This window comes from Pogona vitticeps, chromosome 4 (assembly GCF_051106095.1).
Source record: "Pogona vitticeps strain Pit_001003342236 chromosome 4, PviZW2.1, whole genome shotgun sequence".
Lineage (NCBI taxonomy): Eukaryota > Metazoa > Chordata > Lepidosauria > Squamata > Agamidae > Pogona > Pogona vitticeps.
Genome location: NC_135786.1, coordinates 160,282,333 through 160,306,642, shown reverse-complemented (window position 1 = coordinate 160,306,642; position 24,310 = coordinate 160,282,333). Strand labels below are relative to the sequence as shown.

The 24,310-nt window shown below is 41.1% G+C and overlaps 1 protein-coding gene across 1 annotated transcript; it reads left to right on the top strand.

Annotated features, from left to right (window-relative positions):
• Positions 1-1,628: 1,628 nt before the first annotated feature.
• Positions 1,629-24,047, top strand: BLOC1S5 (biogenesis of lysosomal organelles complex 1 subunit 5). Its single transcript, XM_020797127.3, has 5 exons — positions 1,629-1,811; positions 10,554-10,636; positions 12,494-12,623; positions 15,644-15,702; positions 20,588-24,047. Exons 1-5 carry the CDS (start codon positions 1,691-1,693, stop codon positions 20,762-20,764), a joined length of 570 nt encoding a protein of 189 aa, XP_020652786.3. The 5' UTR covers positions 1,629-1,690; the 3' UTR covers positions 20,765-24,047.
• Positions 24,048-24,310: the final 263 nt, after the last annotated feature.

Below are 24,310 nucleotides of genomic sequence, written 5' to 3'. Positions count from 1 at the left end.
ATGTCCAGCTTTTGTATATTTTTATAATTTTGGATGGGAGGAGTGGAAGGACCCCCCCTTCCTCTGTGTTTCCCTGCCCCCACCCACCCGCCCCCCATTACCTGCCACCAGTGCTGGAGCGCAGCACTTGCCCACTCCCACCACAGTGGTGGCTGCTCAGTAATCCGCCATGCCCGCCCAGCTCACGTGGAGCCCAGAAAGGCAGCGTGAGCGGAGCACCACCCACCAAGTCAGGCAGGAGCAAGCAGCACCCGAGCGCATTGATGGGAAGGTGAGTGCCCGGACTTGGTGTGTTCAAAGTCCCTTTTGGGGACTCCAATTCCCACACTCCCCAGCCTTGAACTTTTGACCCTTGGGGATCTGAGGCTGCCTTATTCCGCCTTGCCCGGCACAGCTTTCCCCTTGCCTGCACTGGAGCCGTTTGGGCATCCAGATTAGTAAGGTTGCCTCTGAGCCTCTGCAGAGGACGAGCAGCCGGGGGATCCCACAGCCGGGCCAGGGTGGGTTTGGGTTTATTTGCTTTGCTCCTAATTGGAAGCCACTGTTTCTTGGCAGGCCCCCTTCCTGTTTGTTCTGTTTATACAGTACTACTAATTTTTGCTATCCATGTTTATGAAAATGGCTTCTACAAAGACTGTTTCTTGGTTGCTTCACTAAGAGACATTTATTGGCAGCTATCATAATAAAATTGTATTGATTGTGGGTTTAATCCGGATCGATTCAAATGAAACATTCAATATCTCCTCTGTCCTTTTTTTTTTTTTTTTTTTTTTGGTCTTTTGGTACCCATGTGTGGCATTCGGCCCTGGTGGTTACTGTTTGTCTCACTAAACACAGAGCTCACAAAGGCGAACCAAAACACCTCTTGACATGCTGCCACCAGTTGATCTCATTAGCAACTTACTTAGAAAAGATGAAGGTCCCGTCAGTACTGACTTTTTAAAAGAACAGGTTTGATTACAGTTGGTTTCTGGAACAATTCAAAAGCACATTCTTCAAGTTTCATCAAGCTTCAATATTAACCTTCTATAGTAATTATCACAGTTTACACTCTGAATAATCACTCCTCAGACTATCCTCTCTCTCTGATTCCTAACTCAGACTCTGACTCCTCCTCTCTCAGACCCCACCTTTTAACCATATTAGCATACATTATTATGTAATAAAGCTTTGCTTTATTACATAATTTAGGGTGAACGCTACATCATGTATCTGGCAACCCTACTCAAGTCTAACCTAGGTCCTCCTGCGATGTCAGTAGCTCTGTTCTAATGAGGTCTATACCTGGATCTGACACTTCCTGAGGCTGTCCCTTCACAAATCCAGACAGTAGGTCCGGTTTTCTCGACAGATGGAAGTTAGGAGAGCAACAACTGTGAACTAACCCTTTTCTACTGACTTCCCCATCTCTGGTTTTCAAAGCCGGTAGAGGCAGGTCTCTTTCAGATTTTTGATGCCAAGCAACTTTCTATGCTAAGAATTTTGAACGAGGCAGGCAACGTTCACACAAACGTCTAACTCTCCCAGCCCGAGGTTCCGCACGGTTCCTCACAAACCGAAAGAGCAGCCCTGCGCATGCGCCTTCCACATAAACCTCCTTTCCCCCCCCCCCGGCATAACGGCACCTGCGCATGCGCGATCATAGCCCATAGACCGCCCCGGTGCGGTAGTCGTTGGAAGTGGGAGCGCGATGACAAGCGCGGGGTCCGCGATTGGGAGTCCAAATAAAATTGGGGAGCCGACGCTTTCTGGCAGCGGCACTAAGAAACGGGATTCGCTCGGGTCATCACCGGCCCACGCTATTGCGAAAGGTAAGCGACGCTAGCGGAGCCGTTTGGCTTCGCGAAGTAGCGAGTAAGTAGCTGTGCGCATGCGCGGCGTCTGTCCGCCTCCCATGACGCGCTGGGAGGCTTTGCGCGCCCCGCGTTGTTTCACTGGGTCCTTGACGATGAGGATATTTTAGCTAAATACGTGAACGGCGAGTAAGGCGAAAGTGGTTTACAATGGTCGAGGCTGCGCTTCTGGCGCCACTTGGAGCTGGCAAGTAAGTCTTGCACTAATGAATGGGGTTTGTTCCCAAATAAGTTTGCGCGAGATTGCAGGCATCACTAGAGACCGACAAAAAAGTTCTTCAAAAAAACAACAACAACAAGCAGTGTGGTCTTTGTACATAATCCCAGAGACAAGGATGAATGACATCACTAGCTGAAGCTATGCATGTTTTAGAGACCCTCCTTGATCACTGGGTTGGTTATGTGTTTGAAATTCTCTCCAACGCTGGAGCCAGAAAGTGTGTGGGTGTTGCTAAACATCAGTTTACAGTATGTGTGTGTGTGTGAGAGAGAGATGTCACACAGAAGTTTATTCTTGTTTGCGATTCTCCTTTTCCTTCAGTGAGGACAGGACATCATACATGGCCTTTCTCTTATGTGAAGTAGATTGGTGTGAGTGCAGGCAGCTAGCCTGAGGTCACCTGTCCTATGTGTTATGTGCTGTGAAGTCTCATTGGACTTATAGCAACCCCAATACAGTATAGTTTTCAAGGTGAGATTTTTAAGGAGCTGGTTTAACCAGTGCCACACCCCTGTTGAGTTTCCATGGCTGAGTGAGGATTTGAACTCAGATCTCTTCAGTCCTAGTCCATTGCTCTATCCACTACACCTACCCACTGACTTTCTTTATGGAGAGAAAATTTGCATCACCTCTAGTGTGACACTAGTCACTGTTTCACACTTCTTTTCTCAGTATCAGACGCATACCAATTCCTGTCTTTGGGTGAGATCATTGGAGAAATAGCTAGCATTGTGGACTGCTTGTGAGAGATTTTCTGACAGTCAAATGATGGGAAGGAAATCACAAACCAGCCCATCCCTGATCTATGTTGAGTCTGCATCTTTTTGGTCCAATTACAGTGCTGCTCTTTTTTGAAACTGGACTGGAGTGATTGCTGTATGCACAGAAGGGTTGCTCTAAAAAGGACATGCACTCCTAACAAAGTGAATCTTTCCAGTGCAATCAGATCACCATCTGATTACATCTTTAGTTTGTTCCTTCCGACTGCAGACCTTTGCATGTTTACACAGGAGGTACAGTTGTGTTCAGAATTATTCAACCCCCACTGAAATTGAATGTTTTGGCCATTTTGACATTGATTTTGATCATTCAGTCATCTTGCTTACATTTACATGAAAGAGGCACTTGTAGGTCAGAGAAATATAACCTTAAGTTTATAATGAAATAACCACAAATGTCTTTTCTGTGCTCACATCATTATTAGTTTTTATTCAACCCCCAAGTGACATTCAATCTTAGTACTTAGTACAACATCCTTTTACAGTTATAACAGCTTTTAAACGTGAAGCATAGCTTGACACAAGTGTCTTGCAGCGATCTACGGGTATCTTCGCCCATTCTTCATGGGCAAAAGCCTCCAGTTCAGTCAAATTCTTAGGCTTACGCATTGCAACTGCTTTCTTTAAGTCCCACCAGAGGTTCTCAATCGGATTTAAGTCTGGTGACTGCGATGGCCACTCCAAAATGTTCCAGCCTTTCCTCTGCAACCATGCTCTAGTGGACTTGGAGGTATGCTTGGGATCATTGTCCTGTTGAAAGGTCCAACGTCTCCCAAGCCTCAGGTGTGTGACGGACTGCATCACATTTTCATCCAATATCTCCTGGTACTGAAGAGAATTCATGGTACCTTGTACACGCTGAAGCTTCCCTGTACCTGCAGAAGCAAAACAGCCCCAAAGCATTATTGACCCTCCGCCATGCTTCACAGTAGGCAAGGTGTTCTTTTCGTCATATGCCTTGTTCTTCCTCCTCCAAACATAGCGTTGATCCATGGGCCCAAACAGTTCTAATTTTGTTTCATCAGTCCACAGAACACTATCCCACAACTTTTGTGGTTTGCCCACATGACTTTTGGCATACTGCAGTCGACTCTTCTTATTCTTGGGAGACAGCCTGGGGGTTCTGGCATGGAGACCTTCATTACGCAGTGTGCGCCTTATTGTCTGAGCTGAAACTTCTATACCCACATCTGACAAATCTTGTTTCAGTTCCTCAGCAGTCACACGGGGACTTTTCACCACTCTACGCTTTAGGTAGCGCACAGCAGTCGAAGTCAGCATCTTCTTTCTTCCACGACCAGGTAGCATTTCAACAGTGCCCTTTGCCTTGAATTTGCGAATGATGCTTCCTATGGTGTCTCTTGGTATGTTTAACTTCTTTGCAATCTTCTTATAGCCATTGCCCTTCCTGTGAAGACAAATCACCTCTTCTCTTGTCTTCCTGGACCATTCTCTTGACTTCACCATGTTTGTAACCACACCAGTAAATGTCTAGAAGGAGCTGAGTATCACAGTCATTTTAAAGCTGCCTAATTGGTGCTTATTATGCTTGATTGGTGCTCGGTGACATCCACAGGTGTTTTCAATACCTGATCGAAAACACCTGAATGAACCTCTCTTCTTCAGAGTGGTAGTCTTTAAGGGGTTGAATAATTGTGGCAATGAAGAAACCACAAAAGAAACATTTACTACTGTATTACATAAACAATTGATGTTATTTTAGTTGCATTTGGTTCTTTAAAACGTCCTTATAGGATTTCATTCTGAATACAATTCCAAATGTACACTATAGTCCCTAAACCCCTTTACAGCATTGGGGGTTGAATAATTTTGAACACAACTGTAGCTCTGCATGTCTTCTGGCCTCAAAGAGGATCGAGTGATTGGGTGCACTGTGCAGGTCCTGACAGCATTTTATTTTTAAAAGCAGAAGGATTGGGTGACTGTGTTAGTAAGGAAAACACTTCTAAAGCCATATATTCCTGTTTGGTAATAAGAAAACAGATACAGACAAACTGAAGGAAATCCTGATGCTTCAGAATAGCCCTTCCCAGCACCTTCCTTGAGGTTTTTCCTTGTGTTTGTTTGGCGGTACTTTCCTGAAACATGCACGTAGGAAACTAGGCAAATTACAAAGGAGAGCTCTGCATAACAGTAGTGGAGAAGGGAAAGACAGACATTAAAGCAGGGTGGGGGGCATAAAATAATGTTTGGCTTCCTCCCACACCTTCCTTCCTCTTTCTTTCTGTGCACACATAAATCAGACAAGGAAGTAGTTCCCAATAGAATGGTCTGGAGAGCAAGAGTGGTCTTGCAGAATTTTGAGAGCTGGATGACACTGAAGACCATTTGACATTAGACTCAGGGGAGGGGTCAAAGATTCCTCACTTCAGGTTTTGGTCAACCTAATTGCTTAAGATTAGGTTGTTAAATCCCAAAAGCTCTCCATAAGTTGCAAGTTGGAGATGGGTGGTAAGGAGCAAAAGGCAGAAGGGCTGAGCAAAGCAGTAGCAATAATAAGTGATAGTAAAGTGGAAATTATTTCTTTTGAAGTGTTCTGCCTTACCTGACAAAAGCGATTTAATTCACATGTTGTTGTTGTTTAGTTGTTTAGTCATGTCCGACTCTTCGTGACCCCATGGACCAGAGCACGCCAGGCCCTCCTGTCTTCCACTGCCTCCCGGAGTTGGGTCAGATTCATGTTGGTAATTTTGATGACACTGTCCAGCCATCTCATCCTCTGTCGTCCCCTTCTCCTCTTGCCCTCACACTTTCCTAACATCAGGGTCTTTTCCAGGGAGTCTTCTCTTCTCATGAGGTGGCCAAAGTACAGTATTAGAGCCTCAGCTTCAGGATCTGTCCTTCCAGTGAGCACTCAGGGTTGATTTCATTCAAAATGGATAGGTTTGCTCTCTTTGCAGTCCAGGGGACTCTCCAGAGTCTCCTCCAGCACCACAATTCAAAAGCATCAATTCTTCAGTGGTTAGACTTCTTTATAGTCCAGCTCTCACTTCCATACATCAGTACTGGAAAAACCATAGGGTTGACTATGCAGACCTTTGTTGGCAAGATGATGTCTCTGCTTTTTAAGATGCTGTCTAGGTTTGTCGTCGCTTTCCTCCCCAGAAGCAGGCGTCTTTGAATTTTGTGGCTGCTGTCACCCTCTGCAGTGATCCCAAGAAAGTAAAATCTGTCACTGCCTCCATATCTTCCCCTTCTCTTTGCCAGGAGGTGATGGGACCAGTGGCCGTGATCTTAGTTTTTTTATCTTGAGCTTCAGACTGGTTTTTTCCCTCTCCTCTTTCACCCTCATTAAGAGGTTCGTTAATTCCTCCTCACTTTCTGCCATCTGCATATCTGAGGTTGTTGATACACTGGTGCCTCACACAACGATGTTAATTGGTTCCAAAAAAATCAACTTTGTGTGAAACATCGTTCTGTGAAACACCATTTCCCATAGGAATGAATTGAAAACTGGTTAATCCGTTCCAATTGGAACAGATTGCCATCGTTCAGTGAAAATCCCCATAGGAAACATCGTTGAGTGAAACAATGTTTCCTATATTGGAATGTATTGAAGCCGACTCAATACATTTCAATGCCTTTGCGAAGTCCTTTTTCGCTCCTGTAAAAGTGTCTTACAATGTTTGGACACTGTTTTAAATGATTGCGATGGTTAGTCCACCTCCTGAAACCTATGCAAACTTAATTTGATGTTGTTCAGAGTCGTCCTTAATTTTTAGTGATTTTTTGAATTTTCTCTCATTGGAATGTATTGAACTTTCCGTCCAATGCATTCCATTGAGAGAAAATTCAAAAAATCACCAAAAATTAAGGACGACTCAGAACAACACCAAATTAAGTTTGCATAGGGTTCAGGAGGTGGGCTAACGATTGCAAGCATTTAAAACCTGTTCCAAACATTGTAAGACCCTTAAAAATGAGCGAAAACGGAAGAGCTTCAAAAGCACTGAAGCCGGCTTCAGTGCTTTTGAAGTCTTTTCCGATGTCCCTTTTTGCTCATTGGAATCCAAGCATTTAAAACAGGTTTCAAACATTTTAAGACACTTTTAAATGAGCAAAAAGGGACATCCTTAAGTGAAATTCCCCCATAGAGAACATCGTTAAACGATGGGGGAAATTCCTCAAAAAAACCCATCGCTGTGTGAATTCATCGTTGTATGAAGCAATCGTTGTGCGAGGCACCACTGTATTTATTCCGGCAATCTTAATTCCATTTTGGGATTCATCCAGTCCGGCCTTTCACATGATGTATTCTGCATATAAATTAAATAAAGAGGGAGACAATATACAGCCTTGCCATACTCCTTTCCCAATTTTGAACCAATCAGTTGTTCCATATCCAGTTCTAATTGTTGCTTCCTGTCCTACATATAGATTTCTCAGGAGATAGATAAGGTGGTCAGGCACTGCCATTTCTTTAAGGACTTGCCATAGTTTGCTGTGGTCTACAGTCAAAGGCTTTTGTGTAGTCAATAAAGCAGAAGTAGATGTTTTTCTGGAAATCTCTGGCTTTCGCCATAATCCAGCGCATGTTAGCAATTTGGTCTCCAGTTCCTCTGCCCCTTCAAAATCCAGCTTGTACTTCTCGGAGTTTTCGGTCTACATGCTGCTGAAGCCTGCCTTGGAGGATTTTGAGCATAACCTTGCTAGTGTGTGAAATGAATGCAATTGTTTGGTAGTTGTAGCATTCTTTGGCACTGCCCTTCTTTGGGATTGGGATGTGAACTGATCTTTTCCAATCCTCTGGCCACTGCTGAGTTTTCCAAACTTGCTAGCATATGGAGTGTAGCACCTTAACAGCATCATCTTTTAAGATTTTAAATAGTTCCACTGGAATGCCATTACCTCCACTGGCCTTGTTATTAGCCATGCTTTCTAAGGCCCACTTGACTTCACTCTCCAGGATGTCTGGCTCAGGGTCAGCAACTACACTATCTGGGTTGTCCGGGCCATCCAGCTCTTTCTGGTATAATTCCTCTGTGTACTCTTGCCACCTCCTCTTGAGGTCTTCTGCTTCTGTAAGGTCCCTACCATATTTGTCCGTTATCATGTCCATCTTTGCACAAAATGTTCCTTTAATAGTCCCAATTTTCTCGAACAGATCTCTGGTTTTTCCCCATTCTATTGTTTTCCTCTATATCTTTGCATTGTTCCTTTAAGAAGGCCCTCTTGTCTCTCCTTGCTATTCTTTGGAAGTCTGCATTCAGTTTTCTGTAACTTTCCCTATCTCCCCTGCATTTTGTTTCCCTTCTCTGCTATTTGTAAGGCCTTGTTGGACACCCACTTTGCTTTCTTGCCTTTCCTTTTCTTTGGGATGGTTTTTGTTGCTGCCTCCTATACAATGTTACGAGCCTCCATCCATAGTTCTTCAGGCACTCTGTCCACCAAATCTAGTTCCTTAAATCTGTTCTTCACTTCCACTGTGTATTCATAAGGGATTTGGTTTAAATTATACCTGACTAGCCCAGTGGTTTTTCCTACTTTCTTCAGCTTAAGCTTGAATTTTGCTATTAGAATCTGATGATCAGAGTCAGAATCTGCTCCAGGTCTTGTTTTTTCTGACTGTATAGAGCTTCTCCATCTTTGGCTGCAGAGAATATAATCAATCATTTCGGTATTGCTCATTTGTGATGTCCATATGTAGAGTCGCCTCTTGTGTTGTTGGAAAAGAGTGTATCTGATGACCAGCTTGTTCTCTTGACAAAACTCTATTTAGCCTTTGCTGTGCTTTTTGAACTCCAAGGCCAAACTTATCTGTTGTTCCTTTTATCTCTTGATTCCCTACTTTGGTATTCCAGTCCCCTATGATGACAAGAACATCTTTCTTCGGTGTCAGTTCTAAAAGGTGTTGTAAGTCTACATAGAATTGGTCAATTTCAGCCTCTTTAGCATTGGTGGTTGGTGCATAAACTTGGATTACTGTGATGTTGAAAGGTCTGCCTTGGATTCATATTGAAATCATTCTATCATTTTTGCGATTGTATCCCAGTACAGCTTTTCCCGCTCTTTTGTTGAATATGAGGGCTACTCCATTTCTTCTATGGGATTCTATTATCCACAATAGTAGATATGATAATTGTCTGAATTGAATTCGCCCATTCCCGTCCATTTTAGTTCACCGACGCCCAGGATTTCAAAGTTTATTCTTGCCATCTCCTGTTTGACCACATCCAGCTCACCAAGGTTCATAGATCTTACATTCCAGGTTCCTATGCAGTATTTTTCTTTGCAGCATCGGACTTTCCTTTCACTTCCAGGCACGTCCACAGCTGAGCATCCTTTCGGTTTTGGCTCAACTACAGTGGTGCCCCGCATAGCGACGTTAATCCATTCCTATGGGGAAACCCATAGCGACATTAATCCGTTCCTATGGGGAAACACATAGGAATGCATTAAACTCTGTTTAATGCATTCCTATTGGGGAAAAACTCACCGCTAAACGAAGAATCCCCCATCCGGCCGCCATTTTCGCCACCTCGGTAAGCGAGGCGTGAAAACGCTGCGGGCGGCCATTTTCCCCCAGCTGGGCAGCGCAGGCTTCAGAGGGACCGTGGGGGAAACTTCCCCTGTGGTAGCTCCGTAGCTCCGAAGCCTTCTCCCCCCAGCTGGGCGGCGCAGGCTTTGGAGCCACCGCCGGGAGAAGCCTCCCCCACGGTTGCTCCGAAGCCTTTCTCCCCAGCTGGGCGGTGCAGGCTTCGGAGGGACCGCCGGGGGAAACCTACCCCGCAGTCGCTCCGAAGTGCCTGCCGGTCAGCTGTGGGAAAATGGGGCCTATGGGGAAACATCGCAATGCGATCGCTTTTGCAATCGCAAAATCCGCATTGCTATGCGGATTCGTTGTTAAACGGGGCGCTCATTATACGAGGCACCCCTGTACTTCATTAGCGCTGGAGTTACTTGTACTTGTCCTCCGCTCTTCCTCAGTAGCATGTTGGACGCCTTCTGACCTGAGGGGCTCATCTTCCAGCATCATATCTTTTAGCTTTTTTTTTTTTTTCTGTTCATAGGGTTTTCTTGTCAAAATACTGGAGTGGCTTGCCAGTTCCTACTCCAGGTGGATCGTGTTTAGTCAGAACTCTCGACTTTGACCTCTCCATCTTGGGTGTCCCTTCACAGCATAGCTTATAGCTTCTCTGAATTACTCAAGCCCCTTCGCCATGACAAGGCAGTAATCCATGAAGGTGTATAAAATAGTAGCAGTGTACAAATGGAATTCCATTAGTCTCATTATGAAAAGTTCTTCCAAAAAATAATTGCTATAAAATAATGGTATGTCTGTCAATCTTAATGCTGTCTTCTTTTGCTCTTGGAAACAATGGAGTTGTTGTTTTGTAGAACTGCAATCCAGTAAATTTTTATGGTGAAAGCCTAGACAGATGTTTGGCTACCTGTATGGTAGATGGGGAGAAGCATTTTCAAGAAGCTTTGTGCCCAGGCTTTCTAAAATCAAGAGGCTGTTTTATTATGACACAGAAAGCAGCATCTACAGGAAAGGTCCCCGCCATCAAACTGGAGACAGTTTCCTCTCTGCAGCCACAGGAAAAGTGGGAGAAGGAAGAAAGTGGAAGAGACTGAGAGAGTGGGGGGAAACCGTTCTGATTTCTTGCAGACCCCCAGTAATGCCTACATACTTTTGATGTGTTTGCGTCTCATTAACGCATTCTTTTTTTCTTTTAGATGTTGGAGAAATTTATTCCCGCATTTTGGATCACAGAGCAGTTATTCAAGGAGAAATTCGCTATTTCATTAAAGAATTTGAGGTAGGTTTGATATGCTTGTGTTTTGAATAACTGTGCCTTGGAAATAGGGAGGATGATGATTCTAAACTAAAATTTATAGTCACACAAAGATTTCAAAGAAATAGTATTTTATGAATGCCAGGTCCTTCACTTTCAATAATTATGTTTACAAATAGAAGAGAAGAAAACTAGGCTGAAGCACTAAACGCATGTCAAAATAGTTTTACGAGCTGTTACCCGCCCAGAGTAGTGCTGTGACACTAACAGGAGCGGGATACAAATAAAATAAATAAATAAATTGGCATTTGCGTCCAAGAAAATGTGCAGCTGTGGAGTGATTACATCGTTTTTGGACCTGTGTCTAGAAAATGCCAGATCTTCAAAAGCATGAGAATTATAATTTGAATATCATTATATCTCTTCAGGCTATATAGCCTTAGGCAAGCTGCACAGTCCCAGTGCATCTCGAACAGGAATGGTAAATCACATCTGAGTATTCTGTACCTAGAAAATCCTGAAAAGAGTCATCGTAAGTCAGAACTGACTGGACAGCATATAATTATTGTTTATATTTATTGTGGAGCAGAACCTTGCATACTCTTAACATGTAATATTAAATAATTTTAAACATGCACAAACATCTTTAAAATGATCAATAAAATGATCACTCATAAATATTACATAGAAACCTTTTTGTAAAAGGATATCGAATATATTTGCCACAAGATGGCAGCAAAACCTTGAGAAGGCTGGATAGAAGGGTGTTGTTGTTAGCTGTGAACCTCTGTATCTCATACCCTCCTTCATAATTACATCCTTCTAAATGTGCAATTCATAATTTACCCCTGATGTGTGGCATATGTTTGAAGTATATTTGACAGTATTGGGGGTTGTGTTTTAACTACAAGCCTACATACCATACTTGAGTACAGATATGGTAGTGGTGGCCTTACAACCAGAGTTTGTAGTTCATAACTAGTATGAACATTTGACAAAAGTTTGTTTGGAAGGTGAAATAAGGGTTGTCGTCAACACATCTACAGTCATTCCTTATGCTGTTTTCCTTCAACAGTAGCTGATTAATTGATCAAAAAACAAATTTAGACTTTTAAAACCTCTTGTTTTTGAAAAAGTAACTAAAAGGAGAAGAATGCAGATGTGGAGATTAATCTGGTTAAAAATATTTTGCAGTGATAACAGTGTAGTCATACATACATTTCCTCATATTTAAGTCTCATTGAGTTTAGTGAGGCTTAATTCAAACTAAGTGTATACAGGACTGCAGTCTAAATAAGCAAGGCCTAGGTAAGCTATACTGTTTAACAGTACAGGTCTGTTCTGCTGAATTTAGGGGTTATGCTGAGGCAAATAGATATTAACATAGGTGCACAAGCTCATTGAACATGAGAGTCAAATCTGTTGTCGGTCAGGAACTGCATTCCCAGTTTTCCTCAAGATCACTGGGCGGGGGGGGGGGGAGCTGCTTCAGGGTTATTGACAAACAGAGAGACTTAAGCCTTTGCCACCATCACCCTCATTGGAATGACAGCTTTCCTGTCACTATTTGTCACAGCTATGTCTGGATCAGCTGCGAAAGAGGAGGAAGAGTTCTGTTATTCTGTTCCCCATCCCAGAGAGCCTGGTTAGGATCACTGCTTTTGCACTGCCATTAGGGATGTGGAAACAGCAATCCTAGTTGCTCTGATGAGGGGCAGAAGGACCACACATTACACCAGTGGGATGGTCTTACGCACTGTGGGATTTTGCACCCTACGTATATAAGATGGCAGTCTTTTTTTTTTTTTTAAAGGTAGTTGGATGCCAGCAAATAATCAAATCTTGGTAGAATATTTAGAATGTTTTCAATTTTTCCAATAGGAAAAACGTGGTCTCCGTGAATTGCGGGTTCTTGAAAACCTAAAGAACACCGTTTTTGAGGCAAATGCCGAAACTCTGCCAAAGTGTGAGGAAGTAATGCATGGAAATCTGAATGAAGCCCTTAGGAGATGTAAGCCTGCAGTTATTTGTTTCTCCCCATGCTGTTGTGTTTAGAGAACATTGATACATTCTGTTGGTTCTCAGATAGATATTCTCTGCAGTATCTATGCAGAATATGCAAATAAATATGGAGAACGAAACAAAATCGCACAGACTGGCAACATTCAGTATACCTTCCAGTTGCCAAGGAAGAAGATGCCAAGGAGTGCAATAATTATAGGATAATTGCTTTAATTTCCCATGCACAGTATGGAGAGAGAGAATGGTTTTCTGTAGATGAAGGTGTCAAACAAGGGTGCATTTTATCCCCTTATCTATTCAATCTGTGAGCAGCAATGAAGGAATTATAAAAGATCAGCAAGTGTAAGGATGTGTCACCAGGAGCAAGATCATCCACATTCTTGTTTTTCTGATCAACATGTATGGATGTGAAAGCTGGACAGTAAGAAAAGCTGTTTGATTTGCCTAAAATGCATTGCTGGAGGAGAGCTTTGCAGATACCTAGACTTCCAGAAAGATGAAAAATAGGTCTCTGGAGGCACACATGATGAAACTGATGCTCTCTTTCTTTGGGCACATCATGAAAAGGCAGGATTCTCCGGAAAAGAAAATCATGGTGGGAAAGGTTGAAGGCAGCAGGAAAAGAGGAAGACTAAAAATGACTCCCTAGGCTTTGGTTTACAAGAGCTGAGCAGAGCTATTGAGGACAGGATACAGTATTTTGGAGATTGCTCATTCATAGGGTCACCATAAGTTGGAGGTGACTTGACAGCACGTAACAAAAGCAAGTATCTAACTGGAAGTGAAATAACATACCCAATAGATTCATATATTGGACAGGATATTCTTATTTGAACAGCAAATGCTTATTTGACACTTCTCTGGTTCACTTTTTCCTCACTTTCCTGGCCCTGATTTTGTTAGTGAGTCATAAAGAATCCACCATTCCTTAATAAGCAGAAGATGGTCGTGCACAGCTGTTTATAATACTGTCTCTCAAGGAGTGCCTCCTCCTTACAGTTCTACACCCTCAATCGGCAGTAGAGTCTACCACTGCAGATATAAGATGATGGTCTCGGATTATGGCTTTCAACGGCTACTAGTCATGATCAACATATATTTCCTCCAGCATCAGAGGCATTATACCTCTGATGACCATTTGTTGAGAGGTTGCCCTCTTAACCCATGTGAAGGGCAACCTGATTGCTCACTGTGGGAAGCAGATTCCTGGACTAATGTTTGGCTCTGATCCAGAGCCTGAAACAGTTACATTTTTGAACTATGGCTCCCAGAATCTTTCAGTCTGCAGTGCCAGAGAATTCTGGATCTTATTGTCCAAAAATATATATATATATATTTTCAAGCACAGGACTCTTATTGGGCTCCTTCTGGTTTCACTAGATTTATCAGGTTGGTGAAATAACTTTGATCTATCAATGCTTTAAGAATCCCTTGTTGCAGCCTTTTAATAACAAATACGTACACCTCTCAAGCTTTTCTCAGAGAGTTTTTAATGTGTAGTTAATTGATCTTCCAGTAGTGCCTTTAAATAAAGTAACCAGCATGATGCTTGGGATATACTGGCCCGAACCCTGTTGCATAAAATCAGCAAATCCCTAAACAAGCCAGCATGCCCCCCCATCCTGAGAATCAAAGTGGAGGTTCTGCATTTATTGGTGGAGTATAGACCAAATCTTACTACTTTGTTTACAGTACACAACAGGATTTCAACCATTGTATTCACCATTATAATCCACATTCCCAAGGTTGACAGAGATGCAAATGCAGGAATACATGCTACCTGAGGATTCCTTATTTTTTCTTATTGTGGGGGAAAGTTGTTTAATTTTGAAAGTAGCTTGCCTGGGTGGCAGTAAGGAATACTGACATAGAAATGATAAAATAAGTGTCCAGCTGTACATGCAGTCCTGTCTTCCCCTGTTTTGCATTATGGTCAGTTATATTTCCTGTGCTCTTTTTATTTGTATTTTGGGCAACGCTAGTAATGCATCAGATCCTTGAATGCTCCGTAATTCAGTTTGTTGCCATCAAGAACATGGCTGTGAAGCAGCAAGGTTCGATCAGAATGAGAAGATGTATATGCAAGGAAAATTACAACTGTGTGACATTGGAATAATTGAATTGCTATATATGCAATCAAAATTAATAGAGATTTTTGGTTTTGTTTTGAAGATACTTGTACCAGTAGAAATGCTACTGTACAAAATTAGTGGATTTTGTATAAGCTCTTTAGATTACAGAATTCAACTTTTCTTAGAACAAAGTTTCAGTTACTTTGATGCATCAGGGTTTTTCTTTTTGTATAATTCACTCAACTGTCCCATTTTCTTGATGACAATATATACTGATCTCATGCAAACCATAGCTCTTAAAGACATACACAGAGATAAGGAAGAGTTAAGTGGGCATTTGATTGTAAATACCATGTTTCCCTGAAAATAAAACAGGGTCTTATATTAATTTTTGCTCCAAAAGCACACATTAGGGCCTATTTTCAGGGGATGTTTTATTTGTTTTCATGTACAACAATCTATATTTTTTCAAATACAGTCATGTCATCTACTGCTTGCTGCACAATGGTGGAGGGTGGGGTTTAACTTAACTGGGGCTTATTTTGAGGGTAGGGCTTATATTACGAGCATCCTGTAAGATCATACTAGGGCTTATTTTCAGGTTAGGTCTTATTTTGGGGGAAACAGGGTATAACTGCAGTTCCCTGTATGCATTTGTTCTTTTGTCTGTATTTTGATAAAGGATGTCTTAGATGAGAATGTTGCCATGGTTAAGATTTATCACTGCTTTGCTTAGTAAGTTGGATTGCAGTCAAACATAAATTATTAACACTTCAGTTCCATTAAAACAATGGAAACTGACTTAATTAACTTGTATCTTGGATTTCAGTAGAACTGAAGCATAGCTAACATATCCACCTCAGTGTATTTTGTCTTATTAGAAACTTGTGGGCTACAGTAAAATGGTGAGAAAAATAATTGTAACCATTTTTTTTAGTACACATAGCCAATGAAATGATCAGCAGACTTCAGCAGAGAGAGCAGGAAAACTTACAGGTAAACATTTATATGATGCATTTATAATCTAAGTGATATGATTTGCTGGGACTAGGTAACATATACTGCTGTGGTGCATTCTCATTTTAACTCATACCAAATAAAACTTCAGCATATTTTTCGTGTGTCTACTGCTCTCACCTTATGCTTACAGTTACTTCCCTGTGCTTACTGTTATTGGTGAGTAGGATTTGTTTCAGTTTTGTATGCTTCCAGCTCCTTGCCAGATGGGCCAATCTGTTCAGGATATTGTAATAAGCCAGAGAGAAGACAACACTAAATAGTCATAAGTTGCTACACGCTAAACTCAGATTGTGCAATGGCTTTGTGTCCCCTTTTGTGCAGACACAGTTTAATCCATAAATTAAAGCAACATGATTTGGCCACAGGAGGGAGGGGGAAAGCCATTGTTGCTTTAAACATTGCCACTTGGGAATTGCTGTCAGTGTGTAGTTTTGCAGGACCTCACAGTCCAAAAGGGGATTCAGTTCCTGTCAAACTGAATTTGCTCTGCCCTAATATGGGAGACCCCTGAGATTCATGCACTTCTTGCTTTACACACACCCATCTCAAAAAGAGTGGTGCATATTACCACAGGTTTTTCGTTAAAGGAAGAGGCCTCTTCTTTTCAGTGACTGCACTGAGCATAAGAGGGACCCAAGAAAAGCCGCTATCAGTGAGTTCTTCAGAATTGCTATAAAATGGCACAGTTATTAGATACTCTTAAATTTTCTTTCTGTGTGGAAAGTTTTTCATAGAGTTTCTTTCACAGCTAGAAAAAGGGGAAAGAGATTATTAAAGAGACCCAAAATCTCTATTTTATGTGGAACAAAAAATACCCAACAGAATGGAAATGTAAATCTTTCCTGGTTAGCTGAAAACACTGAACATATTATGAATACAGCTTATTGAGATGGAAGTGTTTCATACTCGTAGATGTTATTTAATGAAAGGCCATATTATAAGAACATGTGACTCACTGGAATCTCTCACATGGCTGCACATTGCTTGTTTGTAATACAGATATTCTGAAACCTCAGGCTTAGGAAGGACTGTGCAAGAAGTCAGTTCTCCATGTTACTTCTGTACTTCACTATTACCAGTATGCAGCATGGTTAGCTTTTTCAACTGTAATAGAGATGCATGATAAATAGGGCGTAGCAACACAAATGCACTACAGATATATGATAGATAATGGTGACTGATTATGAGAAAGCGAAGCCAGCTTTTTTCAGTACATTAAACTTTTTTGAAGAAAAATATCACTAGCATTTTAGAAAATTGTGCCATCGGACAGGGCTCCACTTTGGGTCATATCTTAGTGCATGAGAGTTAGTGTCACCCACTGGTTAAAATCAGCAGTATGATCTCCCAGTGAAATGTTTGAACTAATAGTTTAAACTAACTGGGAGCAGCTGGACTAACTTGAAGCAGCTGGTAGTAACTATTAGCCTCGCCTCAAAGAATTGGGTGATTCACAACAGCCCCACCTCTGCTGAAGACGCCATAAAGGTGTTGGAGGCATGTCTTGCAGCAGAGGAATCGGCACCATCTGTTGGTCCTCCACAGGAGAAGAAGAGGCCAATAGCAAAAATATTCCCTCCTCTATCTCAGGGGACCCCCTTTGAGTACCAAGGCTCCCCCCTCAACTTCTGAGATGGTCACAACCTCTCCTACCCACCAGTTATGGTGAAGCCAGGCATTCCCTTGCCCTCCCCATCCGGATGAACACATTCACTCTGATGGAAAAAAAAAGCTATGCTACACCTATGGGCAGGATGCATACTTCAAAAAGGATTGCTCCTTGATAAGAATGCTCATGAGCTACTACTTTTGTAGCTGCTATCAATAGGGAAAGGAACATGCATTGCTAGATATGGGTTGCAGGTATGGGAGAGTGAGAATATTCTGGAAGTGCTATTAATATGATACATACATGAGGACATTAAGCCATATGCCACTTATTAGCCACAGTGCAGTTGGGGCAAAAGACCAAGTGAATGAGGGTAGGCTTGGCTCTTTTTCTTGCCAAAGAGGTGTCACAAATAGAGATGGGGGTATTAGTATATGTATACCCCCCACAGGTGGAGATAACAAGGGTTGTCCACTCACGATTCCGCTGCTGACGCGAGCCCAACGGAGCCTTCCTATTGCTCCGTTGTCCACAATGGATGAGCCACTCTGCGACCTGGCAGAGAGGCTTGTCATCTCACCTTCTGCCAGGACTGGCTAATCCATTGCGGACAACGGAGCGATAGGAAGGCTCCGTTGTGGAATCGTGGGTGAACAGTCCGGCCCCATGGGGCTGGACCCTCATTATCTCCACCTATGGGAGGAATATTTGTATTCATATACGAATACCCGCATCTCTAGAGGTTCCTGCTTTTCTTTGTACTGCCAGCATTGTGACTTTACTGGAAAGGACTGCTGTGTTAATTGTTCGTTTGTTTTTAACTTAATTTTTATTTACTAGCAGGTTCAGTTTATTAAACAGATCTCCATTTCAATTTCTGCATCAACCCGGGACAGCCAAGCATTATTTTTGTTTCATTCAGGTCTTTCCATAGTTTATACATGTTGTTTGTTAGCTCTGCTTCTTCATGAACAAGACAGTCCTGTGCTACACTGCATGCTTTTAAACTGTGTGTGTCTAAGATGGAGAGAGACAAACATTACACATGGCATCTCTGTGGTCCAGAGTAAATATAAAAAAAATATTAAGTGAGCGTATCAAAATCAAGAATAGTGGTTGCAATGCTACGTATCATATATTTTGCTGAAGTTAGCTATTTAGACTGAGTTAGAGGAGGTTATAAAGCAGAGAAGGCATTGCTTGTTACACTTTCAAGTTAAATATTAAATTTTGCCAGTCCTGAGTGAAACCAAGCACTTGCTGTATCTGTCTCAGTGTTTTAATATGATGATTAAGTGGGCAGATTTGGCAACTGGTTGGTTGATTGGTTAGTTACTTAAATTTTTCTTGTACTGTCCCTTCTTCTGCAAGAGCATAAAATGATAAATTACAACAAAGCTGTGAAATATTGTGCAGTTTACAACAGTGCTCAGAGCATGCAAAGGGAAGAGCCCTGAAAACAGCATTGCCCAGTCTATGAAGAGCAGCAGTGTAAAAAAGAGGACAGGTTGTGAGAGCAGCATAAAAAATAGATTTATTAGACAAAATTGTTTATGACTAGTGGGAGTTGATTTCTGCAATGAGCACGAGGCAGATTTCTGTTGAATTTGATTCTGCAACAGTTCTAAAGCCAGAGGTTCCAAGGCAACAGACTATGGATAATTCTCGTAAGAGTTGCACCTCCTTTGGCTTGCGGTATGTGTCCTAGAGAGGACAGATGACCCCAATCTGGTTACGTCTAGATACTTAGGACTTCAACTCCCATGAACCCTAGGTAGCATGACCAATGGACAAAAATCCTGGAAGTTGTAGCCCAAAACATCTGGAAGGTATCAGGTTAGAGATGGCTGCCTTACGCCTTCTGAGTCGTTGTATTAGGGTCTGATTTTCAGTATTGACTGAAAAATAGATACTCTTTAGTGCAGGCTTTTTAGGTTCTGAAACACCATTTCCCAAATACTGCAAAGGATCTTTTGGGTCTTCCTGGCCCTGTCCTTTCCTTTTATGATATGTAGACGACAAAGCTCTTCAGAAAGACAGTCAGCTGCTATTCTTGAACAACAGTTAGGAAAACAATCTCATCCTCCTTTTAAAGATACTGCTGTGCTGGAGGAGTCACACTATAGTTTTTAAAACTGATCTTTTGTCCCTGCAAATAAAGTTGCCATGCAATTCCCATCATTTCTGCAGAATTGAAGTTCTGGTTTTTCCATTTAATTTGTATTTATTCTATTTAGTTTCTGTTTTACAGCACATCATTACTTCTATGCTAGTGGCTTTCAGTTGAAATTTGTTTGGTATAGTATATACTGGATCATTAAAATTTTGAAGAATGAGGCAAAATGAATACCATCTGTTGATGATGTTGAGTTTTCATTACTGGATATTCACAGATGAAAACAATGTGACTGTTTGAAGGGAGGAGAAAAAGAAGTGAACTAAAACCCATATCAGACTATGATTAATAAAGACATTAACTGTGGACTATGGATATTACAAGTCTGTACATCCCTATTTATAAATATATGCACCAACGTATGATTTCAGGTAGCGAACCATGGTATACTGTATATGCATGCTTATAGCCAAACCATAACAATGAGTGTGTATGCCATAACATTTTGAAATACACCTGTTCCTCCTCACTTTGATTTTCAGGTAGAAATCTGAGACCTACCCATGTAAAATTCATACTTAATTTAAATAGCCTTGCAAACTACCCCTTGACATAATTGTTAGCCAGACCTCTGTTGTGAATTTACTCTGGCATAAATGTAATGCCATATATCAAGCCAGCAAATTGCCACCAATTAATGAATTGTCTCTTGCATTATTAGTTTCATGCTAAGTCATATGACTGGCATAAAACAAGGAATGTAGCTGCAACTTCTTAATTAGTAGCAATTTGCTGCCACAGTTTATGCCATTACACTTACACCAGTGTGAATCTACACCCTAAGATTCTGGCCATTTTTGGTTTCTCTTCTCCCACAGAAGCTTTGCAGGTTGTGGTAAACTCAAATAGTTGTTGGAGCACATCAAAATGAAAAGGGCCTACAGCAGGGTAAATCTTTGCAAAACCACGCTCTTAGGTGGTTGTGTGCATACCTAATGCCTTGTTATAAAGTGAGTTATCCTCTCTTATAGTTGTTTCTCTTTTTTTTCTCCAGTTATTGGTGCCATAACCTGCACTATAAATATCTTGTTATATTCTAGAAAACACATTTATCCCTTCCTATTTTTTCTTTGAAGCTTCAAACTGAGAAGCTAGTGACTGGAGAAACACAACGTAGAGCACAATGGGAGGAATTCATGAAGGAGCAGAAGAATATAAAAGTGGTTGTGGATGAAGAGCACACAAAAGCTATGGAGCGCCTCAAAGAACAGTATGATGCAATGGAAAAGGATTTGGCAAAATATGCTGCTTAAGAAACTCTTTATTCACAGTAAGACTGTTCCTTGTTTACAGTATTTCCATCTTATTCCAACATTTCCCAGTTTTGGGATGAACAGCAATACATAATGTGCATATCAAGAGCTCTTTAAGAAAGTTCAGAAACAAGAGAAATTAATCTCTTGACATTGAATGATTATTTATGTTCAGGGTTAATTTTTTAAAGAACCAAACATGCAGAGGAATACCCACAGGATTCCTCTTTAATATACTACACGGGTTGCACTGATCAGTCCACTGTCTTATACTGGACATCTCTGTTGTTCTTCATGTAGCCTTTTTGAACGACCTGTCACTCGGAATTTGGCTAGTTAGATGAGGGGAAGAAGCACAACTGTTTGCCGAATTCCTGTGATTCTCTCTTCCACAGCGTTGTAGACGTGCAGTGCACCAAGGTTTATGAACGGCTTCTTTGTGGAATAATGTCACCAACAGAAATGTCACTTGGAAAGAGAGATATTTTTGGACAAGTTGTTGAAATGAAATAGAATGATGGAAACAGATGGAGACCTAACCTGCTTTTAAAAGTATTCTTCTAATTTCCTTCCCAATATATATTTGTCTTGTTGGCAGTTCATTGTATGAAGTACTAATCATAATTGGACAGTAGTACCTAAAATCTGTGGCAGTACTTTATGTCAAACAGGGATGACATATTTTGTTGTTGTTGTTAATGGTGTGGATGAACAGTTGTATGAGATGCAGAATTTCATATATCCAGCCGTTACTACAAAGCATGCAAAATTAGCATAATGGAGGGAATGCTCCTTAATTAGCCTTCTGTAACCTTTTTTTTTTTTAAAAAAACACTATATTAAAAACAGGATGAAAGCAGGGGCAAGCTAAGCAAGGAACAGGAAAATCAAGTGTTATTTTAACAGCCAGGCAGTATGTAAAATAGAAACATGTAAAACAAAATTACTCATTATCTCTGTTTCAACTGCAGTAGGCCAACAATGGTTGCCTGTGTGAATGTATGGCATAGTGTCAAGACTCCATCCTGGCAGCCTGTTGATAATGTGATTAAAGTGAGCAGAGGAGATGGAATAAGTATTTGTGATTTCTTTCAATAACACTGAACTTCTGCCAAGCTGCTCTGTCCACTACCGTAAGGGCTGACAGCTTCATCAATCATCATCTGGTACCTGGACTGAAAACAGCACTTGCCAAAACTGAGGCATTCTGGAATGTTGTTAATTCTCTTGTGGTTTGGGGGGTGGGGGACAGACGGCTTTAAAACATTTCACACAGTAGAAGGGGGTGGAGAAAGAACTGCTAACGAAATCCCTCTTCAGTGCACAGTAGACTTTCAAATGGCTGTGTGAGAGCACCAATGAACGCATAGATTAGTAGTGCAGTAAATTAAAAGTATGCATAGTTTATGACAAAATATCTTTTTGACATTTTAGAGCAGGAACAAGGAGCCGCTGGCCCTTCAGAAAGTGTTGGAATACAATTCCAGTGATTTTATGGTGACTAGCCATGCTGTCTAGGATGCTGGGAATCTGGTCACAGATTTTCCACTCCTCCTGTAATTTAAAAGGTATCTTTTGCCCCATCAATGTGGGTTCTTGGGGTAGATACAAGCATTTATAATTATAGTCCCCTTTAAACACCAATACTGTACCTGAGTTTTATATTTGTTCTAATAAAGCAATATTAAAGCGTGGTACCACCACTGTGGCCCTTGTATGGGGTTCATACCCAGAGGGTGGAATAGGAGGAAATGCAGACTCAGCCATGACAGCTGCACTTCTCAGTCACATGGCTGCCAGGCTCCAACTGTTTGGACATGGCAGCCTCTGCTCCCTTTGCATTTTTACTTCACAACCTGCCAGTTTCAAAATTTCCTTTTTTGACTACTCTCTGCAAGTCAATAGCTCACAGTTCCTTTTGTACCTAACTTGAGATTCCACCATTCCATTTCCTTCTTTCTCTAGCTTTATGCTTCCATTGCTAATTTCCTGTTTTTCTTTTTTCTTGTATTCCACTGCCTACAGTGTAGCCTTTCAAATCATGCTGGAGTGCAGCTCACATGAGCTCTAGTCTAAAAAGCCAGCGGCGAGGAATGATGGGAGTTGCAGTCCAGCCACACTTGACCTCAAAGGCCATTTGTGGACAAGGGTATAAAATGTGTCACTTCCCCTACAGATTGAGCTGGTAATGCCCCAATCATGAGCCACTTACACCTTGTTTACTCTCTTTCCTCCTTTGGTCGCTGTAATTTTCCACCAGCCGGTCTCCTTGCTTATGTAGTACGTCTGCCTTTAGACTAACATAATACACATTTTTTGTTCTTTGTTCCTGCGCTTTTGAACTGTAATTTTTTCATTTGCTTCTTCTTTTCTCAAATGTCTGTCTGATTTACCTTTTATGTCAGGCCTCTTTGTGTTTCATTTTATCCCATCCTTCAGTTTCTTATTACTAGGAGTGAGTGGGCATAAAGGAAAGTGTTACTCCATCCATTTGTTTGAAAATGAAGACATTGTAAATTTGTTAAAATTGTTCGGGATTGTTAGTTTGTGACTTTGACATCTTATTTTCATTATTTCGTTATTTGTTTTCTACTTTTCTTCATGGAAGACAAAGTTACTTTTCTGTTGCCTATAATTTCTGTGTTCTTCATGTAGCTGACACAAAAGAGATCAGACCTGCCAAATTTCAGATAAATAAATGGGGGGGGGGGGGGGGCTCCATTTTAAATACAATTCTCAAAATGTACTTGGGATGTGTGCCTATCTTAAACACAATTTATTTTTTGGTCTTAGGCCTCATATTGCTTATCTGTTCTTTAAGCACAAACAATTTCTATTTCAGTAGTATATATTTTAAGTATATCATTTATTTTCAAAGAAAGTGTTTATATAGCTTCTGGACAGTGTTGTCTTGATACCTGTTTCACCGTAGATTCATGGATGGTTTGGGGATATCATGATTTCTCAATGTAAATGTTTATGTCCAAAAACTGTAACAATGACTGTCCTATGTATCTTTCAGGCTTTTTGTGAGGAAAAATCTGGTTTGTAATAATTTTTGTGTCCTATCATTCCCATTGATTTGTACATCCATGTCTACAGTTTTGGCATGTTTCCAAACAGAATACATGTAAGTTGAATTTTTAAAACTCTGCTGTGCTTGTTTTTGATTAATGAAAATGTATGTATCATATTATGTAAATCTGTCATTCTCATCAAGATTAAAATATTGTACAAAGAGATTTGTGAATTTGTATTAAAGCTACACAAAAGCTAATAAGAACTTTGATTGTTCCTCTGTTCCTTCATCATCTACCCAATATGTTTAACTGAGGTCTTCAAAATGATAGTAAAAAGTTCTGAGTTCCATTTTACATAGAATTTGCTGTCCCTCTGTCCTGTGAATTGTTTACAGGTGATGCTTCTCATCCAAATAGGTAGTTGACTTGTGCTGAGAAATGAAGGAAGATGATGTGATATGTGAACAGGCTTAGATTGAACAAATTTTGGTCAAGAGCAATAAGCATTTAAATGCTGCTATGTCAA

Bases quoted from the DNA above. Each gene is read 5' to 3' on its own strand.
- BLOC1S5 (XM_020797127.3), top strand. From the start codon at position 1,691: ATGACAAGCGCGGGGTCCGCGATTGGGAGTCCAAATAAAATTGGGGAG. The intron at 10,637-12,493 runs GTAGGTTTGATA...TTTTTCCAATAG, and splicing joins ATTTCATTAAAGAATTTGAG to GAAAAACGTGGTCTCCGTGA. The intron at 15,703-20,587 runs GTAAACATTTAT...TTTTCTTTGAAG, and splicing joins GAGAGCAGGAAAACTTACAG to CTTCAAACTGAGAAGCTAGT.